General features: G+C 37.3%; 1 protein-coding gene across 10 annotated transcripts in view; it reads right to left on the reverse strand.

Annotated features, from left to right (window-relative positions):
• Positions 1-19,884, reverse strand: part of RGS7 (regulator of G protein signaling 7) — a 277,417-nt gene that overhangs the window by 21,616 nt on the left and 235,917 nt on the right. For 4 of the 10 annotated variants that reach the window (XM_083830287.1, XM_083830281.1, XM_083830286.1 and 1 more), the window contains exons 13-16: positions 19,677-19,787; positions 19,065-19,190; positions 10,189-10,375; positions 6,711-6,800 (exon numbers count right to left, since the gene is read on the reverse strand). In XM_083830287.1, the coding sequence (XP_083686413.1) occupies positions 6,711-6,800; positions 10,189-10,375; positions 19,065-19,190; positions 19,677-19,787 (514 nt within the window). Of the gene's footprint in view, positions 1-4,464; positions 4,546-5,400; positions 6,801-10,188; positions 10,376-19,064; positions 19,191-19,676; positions 19,788-19,884 lie in introns of all 10 variants that reach the window. The other 6 variants (XM_083830282.1, XM_083830283.1, XM_083830284.1 and 3 more) reach the window with 3 other exon arrangements.

Consider the following 19,884-nt stretch of genomic DNA (forward strand, 5'->3'; position numbering starts at 1 on the left):
CTGCCCAAAGCTTTCCAGGATAAAGCAGAGCAGCACCACTTGTCGTTGCAGAGCAGGACAAGGAGGCCAGCATTTACTGGCATCTCATATAGATGCTCCTGTTGATTTTCCTCATTAAGCTGAGTATCATTACTCAAGGACAGCCTATCACTACATTTTTGGACTAATTATTGGTCCAAACTAAAAATTTCAATTATTACGTCAGTTCTTTTTAGTCAAACATTAGATAAGCCATCTCTTAACTGAAAAGGGAAAAGGCTTCATTCCTATGAGTGCTTATTATTTTTACTACTGTTTTGTATTTTTCAAACAAGAATCTTTGTGATTTTTTCTGACTTTCTTTTTTTTTTTTTAATTTTTAGGAATAACCAGTAAGCAAATTTCAATAGACTAATTAGGAAATCTTCCATGCTTGCACATTGAACATAAGATCTCACAGATTGTATTGTATTAAAGTTTGTTCACAATGTTATGCTCCAGAAAATATAGCCTTTGTTTGGATTTCAGGGCTACATGGACTTCTGGTCTGTCATGGTAGAGCTCTCAGGTATGCAACAAGTTTTAATTGTTCATAAAGAAACATTTCTTGATTAATGTGAAATTGATATCTTCATTGTTTCTCAGTAAAGGGACATATTTTAACATGTCAAGAGGTTAAACCAGTTTAAGTATCTATAAAGTCTATTCCCCACTGACAAAAAACGAGGAAGCTATTTTAGAGAGTTTTAATTTCTATCACTAGACCATAATTTGCTATGGCATGTTAAGTGACACTGGACTAAGGCACTGTGAAAATGTGCATGTTCAAGAGACTTCACATTTCCCATCTCATGCATGAAATGGACTAATGTTACTGGTTTGGAGGGAGAAAACATCAAAGGACACTGGTAAGTAAGTTCTTGCAGCTAAGTGGGACAGCTGGAAAGTGCATGGGTAATGTAACATATAATGGTTTTAAATTCGGTGTTATTAAACACAGTCTTGTTTTTGAGGTTATGAGTGAAGATAATCATCATCTGATGGCTCTCCGACTTATATGAACTGAGTTTGGTCAGTCTTGCACTGGCTGTATTTTTCATAAAACACCACGAACTTGAAACAAGCCCATTTCTTCACCTTCTCTACAATTAGGCAGCAACAGATGAAACTCTAACACTGACGGTGGCATCTGAAGCTGTGACACCCACACGTGGTGATGGAGTATCTCCCCCAAGGAGGCTCTGAGGAGGAGGCTGCACCTTGCCCTGCTAGCTTGTTTACTGCTGAGACAAGAAAATGTGTATGCAGTGGCAATTAAGTGAGGCTACTCTGTAAATGTGATGCCTTTGTTTTGGGTTTCCAGATCAGTTATCACAGCTAAGCATCAGGCAGGCTTGCTCAGACTATCAGTCTGCCACTGTCACAAATGCCAATGCACATGAGAAATTGAAGCCAAAAGTCTTCCTTATAGAACCTCTTTGCTCCCATCAACGTTATCAGTGCTTCCTTCACTCGTTTTTCTTTGCAGTGTAGATGCTGTTACTTGAGGTAGAGGGAGTTTTCTGACTTTTTTTTTTTTAATACTGATTTTTTCCTCATTTAAAGTCCTCTAAAAAATTTCATTTTTTAAATGCCACAGAAACAGCTGATTTCTCCCTCTCTTGTACTGTGGCAAGCAGTGAGATTTTCCTGCTCCCTGGCTTATGCCTTTAACTTTCCTACTCACCTCCTCGGGGCTCTGCAGGTGACTAGACCTTAGTTATTCCCAAATGGAAAGCCAAGGGACTGAGCAGGCCAGTGGGGAGCCTGGGGCACACCGTCACTCACTTTGCTGGGACACTTCTGGGTGCAGAAGGTATTCCAAACTATGCAGCTATCCAGTGGCATCATGCCAGCAGCACAAAGTTTGTGTGCACTGTATTATCACACCGTACCTGGGACTATGAATAAAGGAAGCACACCAAGAACAGCTGTGTTTACTACTCAGAGGCAGACTGAGTGTTCAGTAATAAATGTTACATATGGCAAATGCCAGTTTGCTATTATTTTACCTATATTGTACATTCATGCAGGTGTGTTTCTAACACTATACATATAGTCTGTTGCAGACTGCCAAAAGCATTAACAATTTTGCACTATAAAATTTACAGTGCAAGCTAAATATCTGATGCTCTTAGTTGTGCATTTAGGGCTTTCATAAAGTGCACTAAATTATTTAAAGTTTTCTGGAAAGAAAACTCAAAAATGTCAAAGAACTGTAGAGCCTAGTTTTTTATGTGTACATAGCTCCACTTTTAATTTTTCCCCACCAAACTAAGATAATGACTGATTATCCTAGGTGATTTCCATTTAATTTAATGTATAATACAGAGGGATTGCCCTTACAAAGTTTATAATCTTGCTAGTTTAGCAAATGTTTTCTGTAGCAAGTATAATCCACTTTCAGTCATCACTGATCCGTCGAATGAAAGATTCAGGAATCTCCTAGAGTCTCCAGCTTAACAACTCAGGTTATGAATTACAAGGTCATCCTCTCAGGTTCAGTCCCTAGACACAACTGAAGTTACTGTGTTGTTGTTGTTTTTTGTTTGTTTGTTTTTAAAATATTTTAAATTGAAAAAAAAGAGGTCTAATTTAATCAATAGAAAGTCACTTGGATGTAATTAATAAAAAAATAACAGTGAAAATTAATCTTAATTTTCTAAAACATCAGAGGAGAAAGGAAAATAACATTTCCTTCTTTCTAAATCATTCAGAGAGCACAGCATCGGCCTTGGGTGTAGAAGACCCGTTTCAGATCTATTTTCTGTATCGATCAGAAGAGCAAATCTATACCGCAGTCTCTCTCTTTGCAGTTGAACACGTTAATCAGTACATTTTAGGATATTCTGAGAAACATTTCCCTCATTCTTGCATGTCGGAACCACTGTACTGAGGTACGTAATTACATACAAACTCATCATAACAGAGAACAAGAATGGAAGAACAAGGATTCCTGGTGGCAAGGGGTTCTGGGCTGGGGGGGAATGCAAACTCAGTCCTCTCATGGAAAAGGTTTACAGTTGAGGATCCTGACATTCTGGAGTAATTTGCAAGCCTCAGAGCTGCTGATATAATCAAGAACATATGTTTAGCAGTGACATGTTTTAGCTTTGTAGCTGATCTGACTTGACAGACTCCCCCCACATTGATAGAGTAGCAGTTTCAGGAAAAGCAAACCCACAGTTTTTATTTTCTAGCTTGCACCATGAAAAATTAATCACCCTCTTCTCCCGAAGAAGTACCAATGCTTCATGTACAGAAAACTTCATTCTCATCTCTATCTCACAGCTTCTTTGTTGGGCCTGACTTACATCTCTGGCATCCTGCTCTTCTGGTACTTCTGCCCTGGAATTAGCTGCTGAACGTCAGGCATGCCTGCAGAGCACAACGCTGGTGTCTAGTGCTGGTGCACAGAACTGCTGGTTTATCAGCAGCACTGCTCTGAGAGGGAGCAAACTTAGTAAGAGAAATCTCAGTGTTTCCTGCTCTGTCTTCACTTTTTTTTTCTTTTTTTCTTTTTTTTTTTTTTTGTGTGTGTGTGTTGTATTTTCCTTACATCTGCCTGCTGCTTGCTATTTCTCTCCTAACAGCCACCTGTTTACATACTTTTTACCATAACCAATTCCTGGTCTGTTGGCTGCTTAAACTCCAAACCTACTTATTGTAGCTTGCCATGCATGATGGCTGGGAAAACCCTGGCTCTCAGAGGTCCCAGATGTACTGCTTTACTTTCTGTGCTCTCTTTCATTGACATAGGCTCATTTATTACTATGGAACTTTCTGTTAAACACCTCCATGGAAGAAAGTAGAATTACCATGTATAACGTTGTCATGTATAATGTTGTTTTATAGATCAGCCTATTTAGACAACACACAAATCACACTGCAACATGCTATGGCAACACCACCATGCAAAAAATTGGGGTTTTTGTTTCAAATGTTGGGATAGTTTCCTTTGTGGCTGTTTATTTACTTTTTAGTCTTTTATTGACTTTATCACATTGAATTAAAATTTGTTCCTGATTACAGTGGATTCAAAGCATATTACAGGAAGCCTTTACCTATAAGTAAGTAGTTAAAGGATTACAGTTTTGTTTTAACATGTGAGATATTCCAACAGCCTCACAAAACTTTGTTCTTTCACTGCATTCGTTTCTTGTTCTGATTACTGGAAAGTATATATAATTTAAATACTTGAGGAAATACTCTTAAGCCCCATTATATGGGACGCAGTTCCTGAGAACTGCTTCTCCTTCCCTAGAAACTAAAAAACAAAAACCATGATCTTTGCTGAAAGCTCTAATATTTTTCATTTCAATGCACACAGCTCCACTAACCAGGTCACAGAAAAAGCCACAGACGCACACGCACACACAGCAGCATCAACTGCACAATTCAACAGACAATGCAGACAAACTTGAGTATAATCCAAGATCTTTCTACCTCTTTTCATAACAGGTTAGTGCTCGCCCTCAGTGTTGGTGTACAGTTTTTATGGCATGGGAAAATAGGGATGTTTCTGCCCTACAAAAATAAACGCGTTGAATGCTTTAGTTGGAACTTTCACAATGTTAAAAAAAATCCAAAGAAACTGGATAAGTAAAAAGAATCCCACATTTCAGGAAATCAGTGGATCTTTTGGCTGGTGACAACAGAATGCCCACAGCAAATTCACCAGCCTTCATTTTTTTACCTTGGTGAAATATCTTTCCAAAATTATTATTAAAAAAAAAAATAATCAGTTCCTGTAGCCCATAATTAAAATCCCACTCAAACCCTTGTTCATCATCAGCATCATTTCTTTGGTCCTGAAGAAGCTGTGCTAGACATTGAAGAAGACAGGGTAATTATTATAGTTTATTTTCCCCTGTACCAAATTACAAAAATGGGACAAACTCTTTTTTAGTAAAACAAAAAGGAGACAGGAATGAAATCCGGTGTATTCAAACGGTATCAGGATTGGTTTTTTTGTTTGTTTGTTTTTATTTTTTTTTGGGGGGGGGGGGGTGGGGGGGTGGGCAGAGGCACCAGAAAAAGGGACAACATCAAGCAGGTTTTCACAGATTCTTTACTACAACTGAAAAACAAAACAAAAAAAAAAAGTGAATTATTTCATGCTTCTTAATGCAAAAAGCATGGCTCCCAGAGGTCCATTCCTCCATGTGTGACTATAAAGGTCAGTGGAAAAGGGACTAGGGAGGAGGGGTTCCAATGAAAGCACATTATAAAGCTGTCATTCCTAGGAAAATTCACAAACTGTGATAAGTACACTTTTAACTGTCAGGTTAGAGAAGTAAAAAGGGAAAGGAAGGACTGGTGAGGGGGAACGGAGAAGGATGTCCCATCAGGTTTACTAGTCTTCTGAGGCAACAAACTTACCACATTGCGTGTGAATTTCTCAAAAGATGTTCGACGATCCAGTGTGTTTTCCAACTTAAATTTAAAATAAAATAATAAAAAAAAAAGGAAACAAAAAGAAAAAGAAGGGGAAAAAGAAAAGCAAGAAAAATGGAGTAGAAAAGGATTGATGAAACAATGGACTGCAAAACAAAGTTTGTATAAATCAGGAAGCAAACAAAGGTATGAAGCTGTAATGTGACTGCAAAACAGCAGATGGGCAAAGCAGATATAGTTTTCAACAAAAAAAATATTTTTCATGGGGATCAAAATGGTTTGCTTTAAAAGAAAAACTGAAAATAAAAAGAAATAATGAAGTGCACATCTTGTGTTAATGAACTGACAATCACAAACTTAAGGACTTCACACGGACAGTTGTAGCATTCTGGTATTTTCAACATCTCTATATTGGATCTTCAGAAATCAATGTTTGAACAAAAAACAAAATCACACAGTACTTTCATATAATTTTAGGTCGTCATTATAAACAATAGAATGCTACGGTGCTAATCACTACCTTATTCCAGTAATGACAGGGCCCTGATTTTGCAGGCACGGGGCTCCCAGATGATTGTAGGATATCATTATTTAGAGCCCACTAATAAATTATTTATCATTATAGAAATCTGCATTGCATAAGCTGCTTCACATACTCTGGGCTATGTCTATTTGGAACTCATTCCATAATCTGGAATTTTCTAAGCAAATATTACATACCAAGACATGAGCCTCTGTTTGCAGAAGTGTGACTTGATCAGTTTTTCAAGTCAGATTCCTAGCCTATTCAGAACTATTCATGTAATAATAGGGAAAGAAACAAATTAGGAAGCCCCTATTTTTCTAGTTGAAATTAGAAGATATTCATATGAATGAGACTGCTTCTAAACACATTCTGTAGTTTTTACAGGTGGAATAAAGAGAACAACAATTATTACATAAGCAAACTTGCAAACATGAAAGACTATTCTTCTGGGATTTTATTTAATTTTTTAATGTATTTGTAAAGCACTTTGCAATTTAAGGTGCTTCATAACAGAGAAAACAGTACAATATGGGATGTAAAAATAAAAATAAGTTTTGCTAGATTAACTCATTGAAACATGCCCACATGCAGGATATATAAACATATATGTATATTGAACTCCTGTGTGTATGTGACCCTCCAAACACGCCAAGTTGGTCACCTACCAGATATCCAGTTGCACTGGCACAGGGGAGAGAAGACTGAGTATTGTTGCAAACATAACCACTGCTTTGCACAGTGGCAAGACAAAGGCAAGATGGACCAATACCTTTTTCTTGGCCTGTAGCAGCTCCTGGTAGGCACTGGATCGTATAAAACGAGGATAAGAATCACTTTTCATCAGTTTGTAAATGTGCTCCTGAAAGGGAAAGAAGGTGGTGTTACTCTCATAAAGGAAGATATGAGTAAAATGGGAAGCAATCGTGTCTGCAAAATGTATATCAGCTAGCACTATTTTGAATGGGAAGTCCTATGAGATGGGAGGTTGCAATTCTGCAGCTAAGGCTGAGTTGCTGACTGTTGCTAAAGCAGAAATCACAACTATTTGTTATATACAAGAATACAGCACACATTTCTTTAACTTCTTGTCCCTATTTTCACTACAGAATTATCTTCTCTGAGCATTTACAACTGAGTCCTTGCTTCAGGCCCAGTTTCAAACCTCCCTTACATTAGCCAGTTCAGTTAAGTGACAAAATCAGGAACCTTGGTTTCTTTCCCACCAGATTTTCTGAACTAATTTCTGGAGATGCTTTTCTTACTTGATAGGCTGGAAAAGGAGCTAGGTTTCTAATTTAGCACAACAGATAAGTGCTTAACCTACGAGGGATGTCCCTTGGCTTCTCTTGAAAGCATTATTTGAGAGATGTTTATTCTGCTATCCAGCTGATAATATAAAAAGGAAAATGCATATGCAAATTGAAAAGCAGTTCCAGGCTAATCTAATTTCCAAGATATTTATTCTTCAGATGCATATTAAAATCTGGAAACCCTAATCCAGGAAAAAAATGACACAAGCAGTTTATAGAGCTTTTCTTCTTGGAGCATTCTCACCTCTGTAAAATTAAAATAAAATAAAAACACTAAAATCACATTAATGTAAGACACTTTATAATCTTGTTCTGGTTATAACCTTAGAAGAAGGATTTTTAGAAAAAGAAATCTAAACATGAAATACTTTCACAAAAATATTTAAAAAAATCTACTGAATTGTGTTAGGTGGTTGGTTTTTTTTTATTTATTAGTATTATTATTTTTATTTTTTTCACTTAAGCCCTACCTTTTCCTACAAGAAACTTGTAGCACAGCAATCAGGAAAGAACAAATAAACTGTAAAGTAAATACTGCTTCTCAGCTTGCCACTGGATATAATTAATAAAAAATAAATAAATAAAAAAAAGTACATTAAAAATTATGGCAGGGCAAAATTAAAGCTGATTTTTAATCTTTGTTTTGTTAGAAATTCTCGAGAATAATTCTAAGTGCCTTTCATTGTATTTTCTACACTAAGCTTAGAAAATCTGGTGTATATTCAGAATTTAGGCTTGTGCATTTGGGGGAGTTTTAATTCTGTTCAGTGTGTATGAGAACTGACAATTCAGCCAACTGAGAGCAAAAAGGACTCTGGTACTGTTGTACATATCAGTGGTGCTGAGCATTAAAATGCTATATCTGTTCAAAAATCAACCCTGTAAAAGCAAGTAGAAATTAGGTTGTATTAGTATTGTTAATGTACAATAAGTCAGGAATTGAGACAGGTTATTATTTAGCACTATCAGTCTGTTTTTACTTATGTATCACTCTCATTTGGTATGGAGTTCCATGGTGTCATCTTTCAGTCCAGAAATGCTTTTTAAAGCATTTTAAAGCACAGTTAAATGACTCACTGACTGCCAAATGACTTGTAAGCGGTCCCTTTCTCAAGAGGCAGAGCCCTGCTCCTGACAAAACTCTGGCACATCAAGTGGGGCACAGCGCAAAAGTCCTAAAGCTTTGAGTTGGAGTGTGGTGAGTATGGTCTGTTCCCTTTTCTCTGTGAGATGGAGGCTTCCTGGTTCAAGCTGTACACTGAACTGGATCAAATATGCAGAAGCCTGACAGGAGGAAAAAGTCCTGCTTGCATAAAGACCGCATGCTCAACCTCTTTCATAAATTAATGGGGGAAAAAAAAAAAAAGATCTGAAAGTAAAACAGTGTTCAAATATTACACCTATTTTTACACCTATTTTTGTGAAGCAAACATTGGATGCTGGCGAAGAATTTAATTTTCCTTTACTGAGTCAACTGCAAAGACAAATTTTCTTTCCAACCTTTAAACTTGCTGGAGTGTTTATTTGTGCAACATGTCCTTACTGTACACTACTTTCCTAAATCTCTAGTGGCTCAGTAGATGCAAGCAAAAAATGCATGTTTGGCTTAATGCACAGTGTGTATGATATAGTGTCTAATGACAATATTATTGTTGCATCATAGGTTGCTATTCTAATAATAGCAAAATGAGAGCACACAGATTTACTTTCTTTTTGAATTAGTAGAATTATTCCCCCTCCTATTTAGGGCAGAGGCACTTTCCCAAAAAGTAGAAAGGCCAGATTCAATTCCCTTCTCTCCTTTGTGGGACTTGCATCTCCTGACTCCCAAGATGATGTCCTAATAATCAAGCTTTAGAAAATTCTGCAGGGATATGATCTCAGTCTCCTTTTGACACCATTTCACTTTGCATTAATAATTAAATTTTCATCACCGGGCTGCTGACGATACTAGTTCTATGACTTTTACTGTGAATCCAGTTATTTTCTATTGCTTTTCTCAGAAGCTTGCAGATATGAAATATTAAGTTATGAGTCACATGAAGTGTCTCATTTAATATTTAAGTGCTTGGGTTGTTTTTTTTTTGTCTTTTTGTTTGTTTGGTTGTTGTTTTTGTTGTTTGTTTCTTGACAAGAACTGAGATTTGTATTTTACTGTTTTGCTTTGTTCTTAACTTTAGCTTCCATCTCAAAAAAAAAGAAAAGAGTACTTTCACAAACCTAGCTCTGACCAAAAGTATTTTTTGATTATGATATTCTGATATTCAAAAATTGACTAAATCAAAATTCCAAAAGGCAAATAAGGTGTTTACAGACTGTTCTTTACTCCTATAATACTGCTTATTTAAGAATACATCTTTAGAACCTTTGCCTGCTGTTCTTTAAATGACAGTTTAATAAGGAACAGAAAATACAACATCCATGGAATGTGATATTTCTGAACAAGCCATTACAAAGTGTTATTTCACATAGGTCATATTTTTTCATGATGGTAACCTCTGACTACTATAAATGACAACAGTTTTAGACATGCATCGAGAGAATAGACATTGAGCCTGTATCAAGGGAAGTCCTTCGGAGACAGATCTTGAGAACTAGAAATTGTTGTGCACAGGGCAGAAGCTTTTCTCTTTATGTAACTGAATAAAAAGATTAAGAAAACAGGAACATGAAAATATAATTTTCATAGCAATATATGCTCTGCTCAATTTGAAGACCGCTTGAAGATTCTACTTCAGGTAAAGAAGTTTCATGAAAAGCATTAATAATTTATAGGCCTCAAGAAACAAAGACATGTTACTCATTTGAATTTCCAAAATGTCATATTAGAAAACAGAGCATTACCTTGTAATTCCCAAATATATCTTATTTAATCTATATACATTTCAATAGCAAATATTCTGTTTTATATGTCCCTAAACAGGATTGCAAACTGACCTGAGCATCTTCGAACGTGTATCTTCCAGGGTCCTTTACATTCTGCGTGGTTTTGTCATAACTTTTTGAATCTAGATTGATGGCGCTGGGTGCACCTGGAGCAAGAAATTCTTGCCAGATTTCTTGGACACGAGCAGGAACTTCACGGATAGGCCTCTTCTTCAGGTCTTCTACCGCTAACCAGAACCTATGGTACAATATAGCATCTTGACTTCCAGTTCAGTATGATCACTAATGAAACAGTGACACTCTTCTTTTCTCTTAAAAAAAGTAGTAAAAAAAGTAACTGAAGGTTTCATCTAAAATGCCCTAAAATAGGCAAAATCTATACATTTATGCTGGGATCAGAACTGGTATACTGCATCAGGCAATCCCGCTGCCTTAAAAAGCGATTATAAACCTTCATGAGACAGGTGTGAAATCCTTCATTACTTATGTATGGGTAACTCGCTTACAGGAAGGTTTCCATCTGACTGGAATTAAACTGAGGTTTCATTTCACCTGAGCCACAAGGGCTTATATCACTTATAAACCTATTGCTTTTTGACATTACTTCAGAAGCTAATGAGAACTTATGTTCTTGCTAGCTACATAAATCAGAGCCTTGCTAAACTATAAACTGTATAACTGTATCTGTAATTTTGTTACTTATACTCCACAAATGATGTATAAACCAGAAAAGCATTTATTTTGCCTGCTATAATTTCAATTATTTCTCCAGTAATGCATTTCTATACATATCTTTTACTACAATGCTGAACGGAAGTGCCAATTCTTTTTCCTCTTCTGGTGCAGTGCAAGCCAGCATCAAGCAGCCATGTACAGTGCCAGCCATTTCATGGTATCCTTCCATCAGTCTGGAGGAGGTTCACAAAAGAAAGGCTTGATCACACTGATCACAGCTCCCTAGCTATGAGCTTTGTTACTCAGTTGTCAACTGCTATCATGAGCTCTTTATTGTTTTCTATAGGTGTTCAAACTCACTGTGCAAAACAATTCTAAACTCAGTCAGGATCCCATGCTTAGACATGGTGCAGACCACTTACATAGATTTTATTTTTTTTTCGCCTCAGACAGCTAAAGTATGACTTTTATCATGTTACATGTCCAATATATACCACTGCAACTTTTCAGTGTTGTTTTGACATGGCTGATCCTGCAAAACAGGTCAGCTGAACCTTGAAGTGAGTTAACTGTGAAACAACTCAGATTTTACAAGGCTGACAATTAATTTAGGTGTACCTTTAAAATGTGTCTCAACCCTGCTTATGCTATGAGATCAAACTGAGCTCTCCTAGCTTAGTTAAATAGGGGATGGTTAGGAGAGAGGAACCATGGAACGGTATGCAGGCCCCTCAAGAAAGCAAAATGATAGTACCCTCAGTCCAAATCCTAATATAACTACTGCACCAACTCCTAAGAGAGGAAAGTAAAGCACAGCAAAGAAAACCTTATAGTACTTCTCCTATAAGACATTCTTCAACTGAGATGATTTACCTTCTGGGAAGCAATTAATCCTTCACAGTCCTGTTTTGAAACTCCTTTGTAGCACAGATGCAAGGAGCCCATGCTCATCACTTGCAAGCCACTACAGTCAGCTTCACTCTAATGAGCTGACTTTTATGTTTTTCTACACCCTCCAGTTTCTGTAGTATCTTTCTGTAGCACAATCTTTCAGTCTAACAATCCCTTAAAATTCTCCAAGAGATAGTGAAGTAATATTGCCCCAGTTTTGCAAATATATTAATAACGTACAGTGTTGTCAACAAGGTCACAAAGAGAGTCTGTGCCAACACAGAGACATTTTTTTTTTTTTCAAAATTCTGGGTGCCACCACATACCTCTGTGAACTACAGTGTGAATTGGTCACAGATCTGCACAGAGCCTGGGGACATATCCTGAGAATCTGACGGCATAGCAGGAAGAATAGAAGCCTCATAACTCAAGTTTTAAAACTGTGCAGCACACAAACTCTAACTCAGTTCACTCTGTCAAATTTGGGCAACCTACTTTGGTTTCCTTAAGCTGCTTTCAATATTTGCATTTAAAAGTGTATATCCTGCAGTGCCTACCCCTTCAAATGCATCTTCTGGGACTGAATGATTACTCATGTGTATCAAAGTCAGGTAAGGAATAGAAAAATGAAAGGGAAAGAAGTTCTTTGTAAACACACATTTTCTATCACCCTGCAGACATCTTGAGTATCTAGCTCAAAGCTGTCACATTCTTGTTTGTTGCTTTATATCATTGCCAATATTTCTGGAAGTCACCATAAACATGCCTCAGGATGCTATTTTGTTTTGCAAGTAAACTGTTTCCATATAGTAGGCTCAATTATGGGAAAATAGATGGGAGATAAATTGAACTTTGAGAAAACATGCAGCTTCCAGTATGGAATAGAAAGGTTGTATAGATACATGCTTAGAGGCTGAACACCAGATCTTCAATAAATTGATTTTATTTTACTCTTCTAACATTAGCATTCAAAAAAAAAAAAAACCACCCTAAACCACCCTATTGAAAATGTGAGGCTTTAAATATAGAAACCTCTTTAAAAGTAGGAAGAAAATACTGATTTCTGCAGTATGTTATGTCTAGGAAGCTTATTTCACAGCCAACATCCAGTTCAACATCTTAAACTACTTACTGAGCTTTAAAGCAAAAATGCCTGCCTTCCTCCCACAGAGGAGTTAAAGTCAAATATGCAAAGTTAAGAAATGCCAAAAATAAGGCTGCCACCTCTTGCATTTTCAGAAATAACATTTCTGAATATCACATGGCAAGCAAAAGCACAGATTGTTGAAAGAAGATTAAATGGAGTCTGTAAGACTTGGTCCCAGATCAAAAAATCTCCCTGTTCCCTTTTATAGCCCTCTGCCTCATGGGCTGTGGCCAGAGCAAGGGAAGACTCCTGTGGCAAAGGAGGCATAGTCTGCAACAGTAAATATATGCAAGGCCAGGCGAGGGGAAAATGGAGAGGGAAACCCAGCTGCATATTCTGGACAATGATATACACAGACACAGTGCTACTTCATGGAAGGATCTAGAGCCCAATCTCTCTGTCTGTGGAAGAAAATTGGAAGTCCTGTTGGTGTAGGTTTGCTTCAACCATGGAGACTTTCTCTAGAGGATGCTCTGTACCATTTGATTAGACACACAAGTATAAACCTTGCCACTGTCTTCTGTCCCAGCATTTGGGCTGCCCCATGCTGGGTCACATTCCAGATGTATAGCTGAACAAGACTGGATAGCACACAATAATTGCACCTCCAGCCACATGACATGGTAGGACACATGTTGCAAGACATCTGGGAATTATGTCCTCCAGCTGGATTACTTTCAAAGTGAGGGTGGCCTTGCCAGATAAATAGCACAGCTGCAGCACAGCTTCTGTCCCATTAACTGACCTAAATGTCTCAAGCAGCCAACAACAGATCCCAGATCAAGCTAATCAGTTAAATTTAGAACAGCATGGGAACACAGAGAGAGAAAAGCTGCACTGATTCTCCACAAATGTGTGATGTTTAGGCAATGTGGAAAAAGTGAAGTGGGCATTACGTGGGCTTTGCACTCAGTATGTAACACAACAGGTCAGAGGACAGACCCTTCAGCATTTTCAGCAAAACCTTAACAACCTTCATAGAAAAAAATCATCTAACATATTCTAGGGGCAGGAAGTACTGCACTTTGACTCCTGGAATCCACCTTCTTGACAAGTACAACTTAAAGCTTCAAGACATAGTGGTGATGAAAGTCTCCAAAAGAATGGCAGAGAAAATTAAATCTTATAGCTAGTTTCTTCTGATCTGATCTGCAAAAATGGCAGCATTTTTTAGACTTGAAGATTACACTTGAGTCTGAAATGGAAGTAAAGCATAGGCAATTTCAGCCTCGAGGATTAAGTTTTGGCCAAGATATTAGCACTCAGAACAGGGGCTCATAATCAACATTATGAAGGATAAACGTTACCAGTGCCCATATTGTGTGAGAAAGTGTCATTGCCAATGTTTCTGTTCAGACTTGCAAACATCAAGGATGGTTTATTGTTCTTCATACTTTGTAACTCTGTCTTCCACTGTTACTGTAGACAGAAATGTTTTGCATTTAAAGTCATCAAGAATGGTCATCAGTAACAAAGCACAACAAAAGAAGAAAGTGAAACAGGCTGGATTTGATAAAAAAAAATATATATTACCTCTTGCAACATTCTCTCTATCAGTGGTTTGGTAAAAGCACTGTCATGGTGCAATTAAAAGAATAACCAGAACAACTGAAGTAAATTAAACATACAATTAAACACTATGACTGAAACAGTCTGTAGGCAACAGTGCACATTTTTGGTAGTGCATGTAGCTTTTTAATCTATTCATTCTACAGAACATAATTAAAGCAACTATCTCCATTACAGAACATTCTTACAGCAACTTACATGCATGAGTCCACGACAAACACTTCACAAAATCTCACTCTGCCGCAGTCTGTTCACAGAAATTTTATAGAGAAAACACCTAAATCTAGCTAATTTCTCAGTCTATCTCTTCTTTTTCTGGACAACTACAACCCAAAGCTCCTTTTCCTTAATTTACTCATACAATATGGAAACTAATAAATAAGGAACGGGCAACAGGTCCAACGGCTTTTGCTTCTGTGCATCATGGAAGATGTGCTGTCACTGCCCTCCACTGATTAACCTGTGAGGCTTTTGCAGCCTTGGAGATTCCATCTACAGCAAAACTGCATAATGCACTTGGACAGGCTTTCTGATTGGCAGGACTGAAACCATTTCAATCTTCAGATCAGGCTGAAGGTCCTACGAAACAACCACCTGGGAGCAAATGTACAGCCAGCATATGAATACCAACTTTCCAAAGAATTCTGCAGTATAAAGACAAAGGATATGGAGAGGAATGTGGATTTTTTATAGAGATGAAGAAATTAGGCCACCAGGTTCCACATTGCAGTAAGATTCATTTCGCTAGCTCACTGTCTTTGAAAATTCCTTTTTCCATTCTTGGGCAGACTTGCAACTGGTCTCAGTAGCAGTGGATCATGCTAAAACTTAAGTATTGTGAATTTTAAGTACGGTCACCATATCTGTAATGGGCAGTGGGAATCATTATCAAAATTGTGTGGTACTTTAACTATTTGCTCTCCTGTATGCAAAGCAATCCTTCCAAAAAAAGCTGCATGGTAAAGAAAGATTACCAGCCATATAGACTGTGTTAGTTGAATGTAGGATCCAACCTGCTTTTTAGCAAACTGCAGTCACACTGTAGTGAAACTACCACACTGATAGACCTTATCAGACCTTTTCAAGAGGTCATTGCTAAATGATCAAGCAGGGCTAGATTCACTGGGGATGGCTTAGAGCTTTCTCAGTTCCCTCTCCCAGCAGAAAGGTAAGTTTTGCTCCTTTGTTACCATTTAAAACAACACCCCTTTAGAAAGTGAAATACTTTTAATCCCAATTTACAGGCAAAGAAAAAGCATGGAGATACAGAGTAAGAAAGTGAACCCTGATTGCATACCTAATGATTGCACAGTTCTCAGTTTTAATTCATGACTCAAGTTTCTTTATCCCTGTTCTGTTTCTTAAAACACGATCTATATCCACTAAGACTCAGATTCTCAGCCAGCTTAGACACTCTCAGTTCAAGTTAACGAAACAGTAATACCAGACCATTTAACTACCTAGATAATCACACTTGAATACAAACAGTGTATCTGTGTCCTGGTTCCAGTTAGGACAGAGTTAATTTTCCTCCTAGTAGCAGGTAGGGTGCTATGTTTTGGATTAGGATGAGAAGAGCGCTGATAACATGCTGATGTTTTAATTGTTGCAGAGCAGTGCTTACACCAAGCCAAGGACTTTTCGGCTTCTCGCTCTGTCCTGCCAGCGAGCAGGCTGGGGGTGCAGCAGGAGCTGGGAGGGGACAGACCCAGGACAGCTGACCCAAACTGGCCAAAGGGGTATTCCATACCATCTGATGTCATGCTAAACAATATATAGGGGTGGCTGGCTGGGGTGGGGGGGCCGGCTGCTCGGGAATAGGCTGGGCATCGGTCAGCGGGTGGTGAGCAATTGCATTGTGCATCACTTGTTTTCTTACACATTATTATTATTATTATTATTATTATTATTATTATTATTTTCCTGTCTTAATAAACTGTCTTTATCTCAACTCACAGGCTTCACTTTTCCGTTTCTCTCCCCCATCCCAGAGAGGGAGGGGGGAGGGTAAGCGAACGGCTGTGTGGTGTTTAGCTGCCAGGCGGGTTAAACCACAACAATCTGGTAGACTTAATTATTGATTCACATTTCAGGGATTTTTTTCACTGAAGTGAGGTATACTACTTCTAATAGACTAATATTGAATACACAGTTTCTGCATATCCTGTGTACTGCATTAGGTAGCTTGAATCCACAGTCCCGGCTGTCTTCCTCATTGTATTGATGCATTGATGATGCTTATTGTAAATTTTATCATGATTATGTCTGCAAAAAGACAAGAGCTACCAACTTGAACTCACTTTGTTGCAGTAGGAAGATATAGATGGAAATAAATATTTTGCCTGAGGTGCCTGTCAAATCCAAAATTAAAAAAATAACAAGAAAAAAATGCCATAGTGAGGTTAACAGGTGAGCAAAGAAACAGTCTTTTAAATTTAAGGGTTATTTAACAATAATGCTTGAAACCACCATGTCCAAAAACCTTTCATTTCTGTTCCTGAGATCTGTTACATTTTGACTCCTATGCACAACAAGCTTTACAAATTCATGCATTCTAACCTGACTTTTTGAGCCTAACTGTGCAATGATTTCCCCAGTTTGAAAGTTCATAAATGCAATTGTGAGACAGTTTTCCTTCAGTAAATTAACACAGAAAGTACCTTTTCAGTAAGAGTTTGATATGCCGCCTGATCCTTCCCAGGGACATCCTTTAAGCTCATATTCACTGTTGCTTAGATCATATATTTTATAATGCCAATATAAGAATCTAGAGAGTTAGGCAGAAGAGTAGATGGCATGTCAAGAAATCAGATCGAACAAATTTCTCTAGGGTATTTTTCTGGATCAGTCACTTGCAGTTTGCCTGTGGTTGGTGTTGTAAATAGGATTAGAAAAAAGAGCTAGGGATTATGTGGGTAACACTCTAGCTGGCAGAGAGACAAATTAATCACAGAAAAGCATAGAAACTGCACCATATACTAGGCTGGATAGATTTATGTTTGAACAGCTGCTCTGCATAAGGAATTGCCCGAATGTTTAGCAAATAAAAATAAAAATTAAAAAAAAAAACCACCTTTCCTTATTTTTGGTATCATTCTGATTTTATAAATTATCGCTTCACCTGTTAATTAAAGAAAAAACTGTATCCGTGACTAATGAATTTATCAATATACACATATGGCACAGGCTATATTTCCATGGAGGCAAAGGCAAAAAAAATAATAATTTGGGAAATATCATAAAGTCTAGAGTATCTATTATACATTTGTGATGCAAGTTCAGTGTTTGAACATGAACGTGGCCAGCAACTTAGAGAACTCCATCTCCAGTTATTCTGTGGACAATCTTAAATTAAAAACAAGGAGCTCTGTGCAATTACTAAGCATTCAGGAATCAACCCCACAAAATGCTAAATGTTTTTTGTAAGATACATAAAGGTAACTCTACTATAAATAGCTATGCTGCACCACTTAGGAGTAAGAGCACATTAAAAAGGGGTTCACAATTTTTCTAAGTTTTGGAATGTGTGCAAATAGGATTTTATATTCCTTATGCTACTGGTGAATGGGAAGTGATGTAGATGACATCCAACAAGAAGGTAGAATAAAGAGAAAACTATAGTGTACATGCTTTTGTACTATATACAGTCTGATTTGTCTATTGCAATGCTGCTATTTATCCCTTTGGAATAACACTTACCATAATAAAACTTTCTTAGAAAAGCAACAACAAAATATGCTATTAGCCAATGGATGGACTACCATCAAAAACGGACTACCGTCAAATCATATTTCTCCCTCACTTAAAAAAAATATTGCTCATATATATATATATATATATTTAATTCACAATTCATACACTAACAGCACCTTTGCATTTTGCAATTAGTAAGGAATTTGAGAGGTAGCTGTCACACTGCTTTTGTCTGATCAACAAGTAGGAAAATTTTTTCATTATCTTGGTGGAGATTTTCAAAAGACCAACAATCCACAGAAATCTGACCAACAATGAAAGTTTATGACTTTTATTTCTAAATCCCTTTTTAAAACAATTTTTCTTTGAAATTTTACTTTTCTCATCACACCAGACTTAATAAAAGCTACTGAAAAAGCTTTGAATGTGTCAATATCTTAAACCTGTATAATAATCTGTATAATCTGTCCAGAGAGGCTGTGGAGTCTCCTTCTCTGGAGATATTCACAACCCATCTGTACCCAGTCCTGTGCATTGTGCTCCAGGTGACCCTGCTTGAGCAGGGGAGTTGGACTAGATGATCTCCAGAGGTCCCTTCCAACCTCAACCGTTCTGTGACTCTTAGATAAATAAAATGAGCTGAGAGAAAGCCTTTTACATGGGTATTTTGACCAAAAGTTAGACATGAATGGTAGAATATTTCATGTGAGTCTCTGCTAACTATATAATTTTTTCCCTCAGCCTGAATATTGGATCAGGTAGCAACCTACATGAACTCCAAAAGATAAGATATAGGAAAATTTTTAAAGGAGTCAAAAAACCAAACCAAAACAAACAAACAAACAAGCAAACAAAAAACAGAAAGAATGGTTTATAAAAAATAAAATTAATAAAAATAAATAAATAAATAGTGTTTTAGACGTTATTAAAATATAAAGTCCCTCTCATTTACCTTAAATTTTCTGAACTGAATTCTGACTCCAGGAACTTGAGAAACTGCTCTCTTCCCACAGGGTCTTTCAAAGCTTCATCCATGCCAAAACCCCATCGCTTCACCCTCTGCTGTCCAGGCTCTTTGCTAATAGGGGAAAACAACAAAACCCACGATCAGCCATAGTTCAGTATTCTAATACTCTGTGCATATAATTTAGATAAAGTCCTAAAGTTCAACCAGAGATATATCACGTTTCAGATCAGTCATATCTGTGCAATGTTCAGCAATGAGTAACCAGGCAGTCCGTACTCACACAGGATAAAGATGATATGCATACACTTTCACAGAAGAATAAGGACTTCCAACTAGGAAACGTTATCAGATTTTAAAAAGCTGTGTTTTTTTTTCCCCCACACTGGAACACTGTAATCTGGTTACTGTAACTTTTTACACAGATTTATTAATCCACCGCTCTTCCCATATTATGATACTAAAGCTGGAAAGACCAAAAGGATACTGCATTTCCTTCTATTTCAGTACTTTCCTGCAATACCTCTGTCTGACAGCTTCACATTTGAAGAAAAGCCTGTTAAGTATCCTTCCCCCAAAAGAAGAAATAAAATTATATACCTTGCCTCCAATTCCCAGAAAGTGGTATCATCTGATATCCAAGGGTTTGAGGGATCAGGGGGCACAAGAAAAGGATCATACTCCAAATACTGCTCTGTATAAGCTAATAGACTAGGAAAACAAAAGCATCAAACATTGTCATGTCAGAAGGTGATGAAACCTGATCAGGTTTGCCAGTTAACAAGTTACCATGCATCAGCCAAACCAT

Source organism: Anser anser (assembly GCF_964211835.1).
Source record: "Anser anser genome assembly, chromosome: 3".
In the NCBI taxonomy this organism is placed as follows: Eukaryota; Metazoa; Chordata; class Aves; order Anseriformes; family Anatidae; genus Anser; species Anser anser.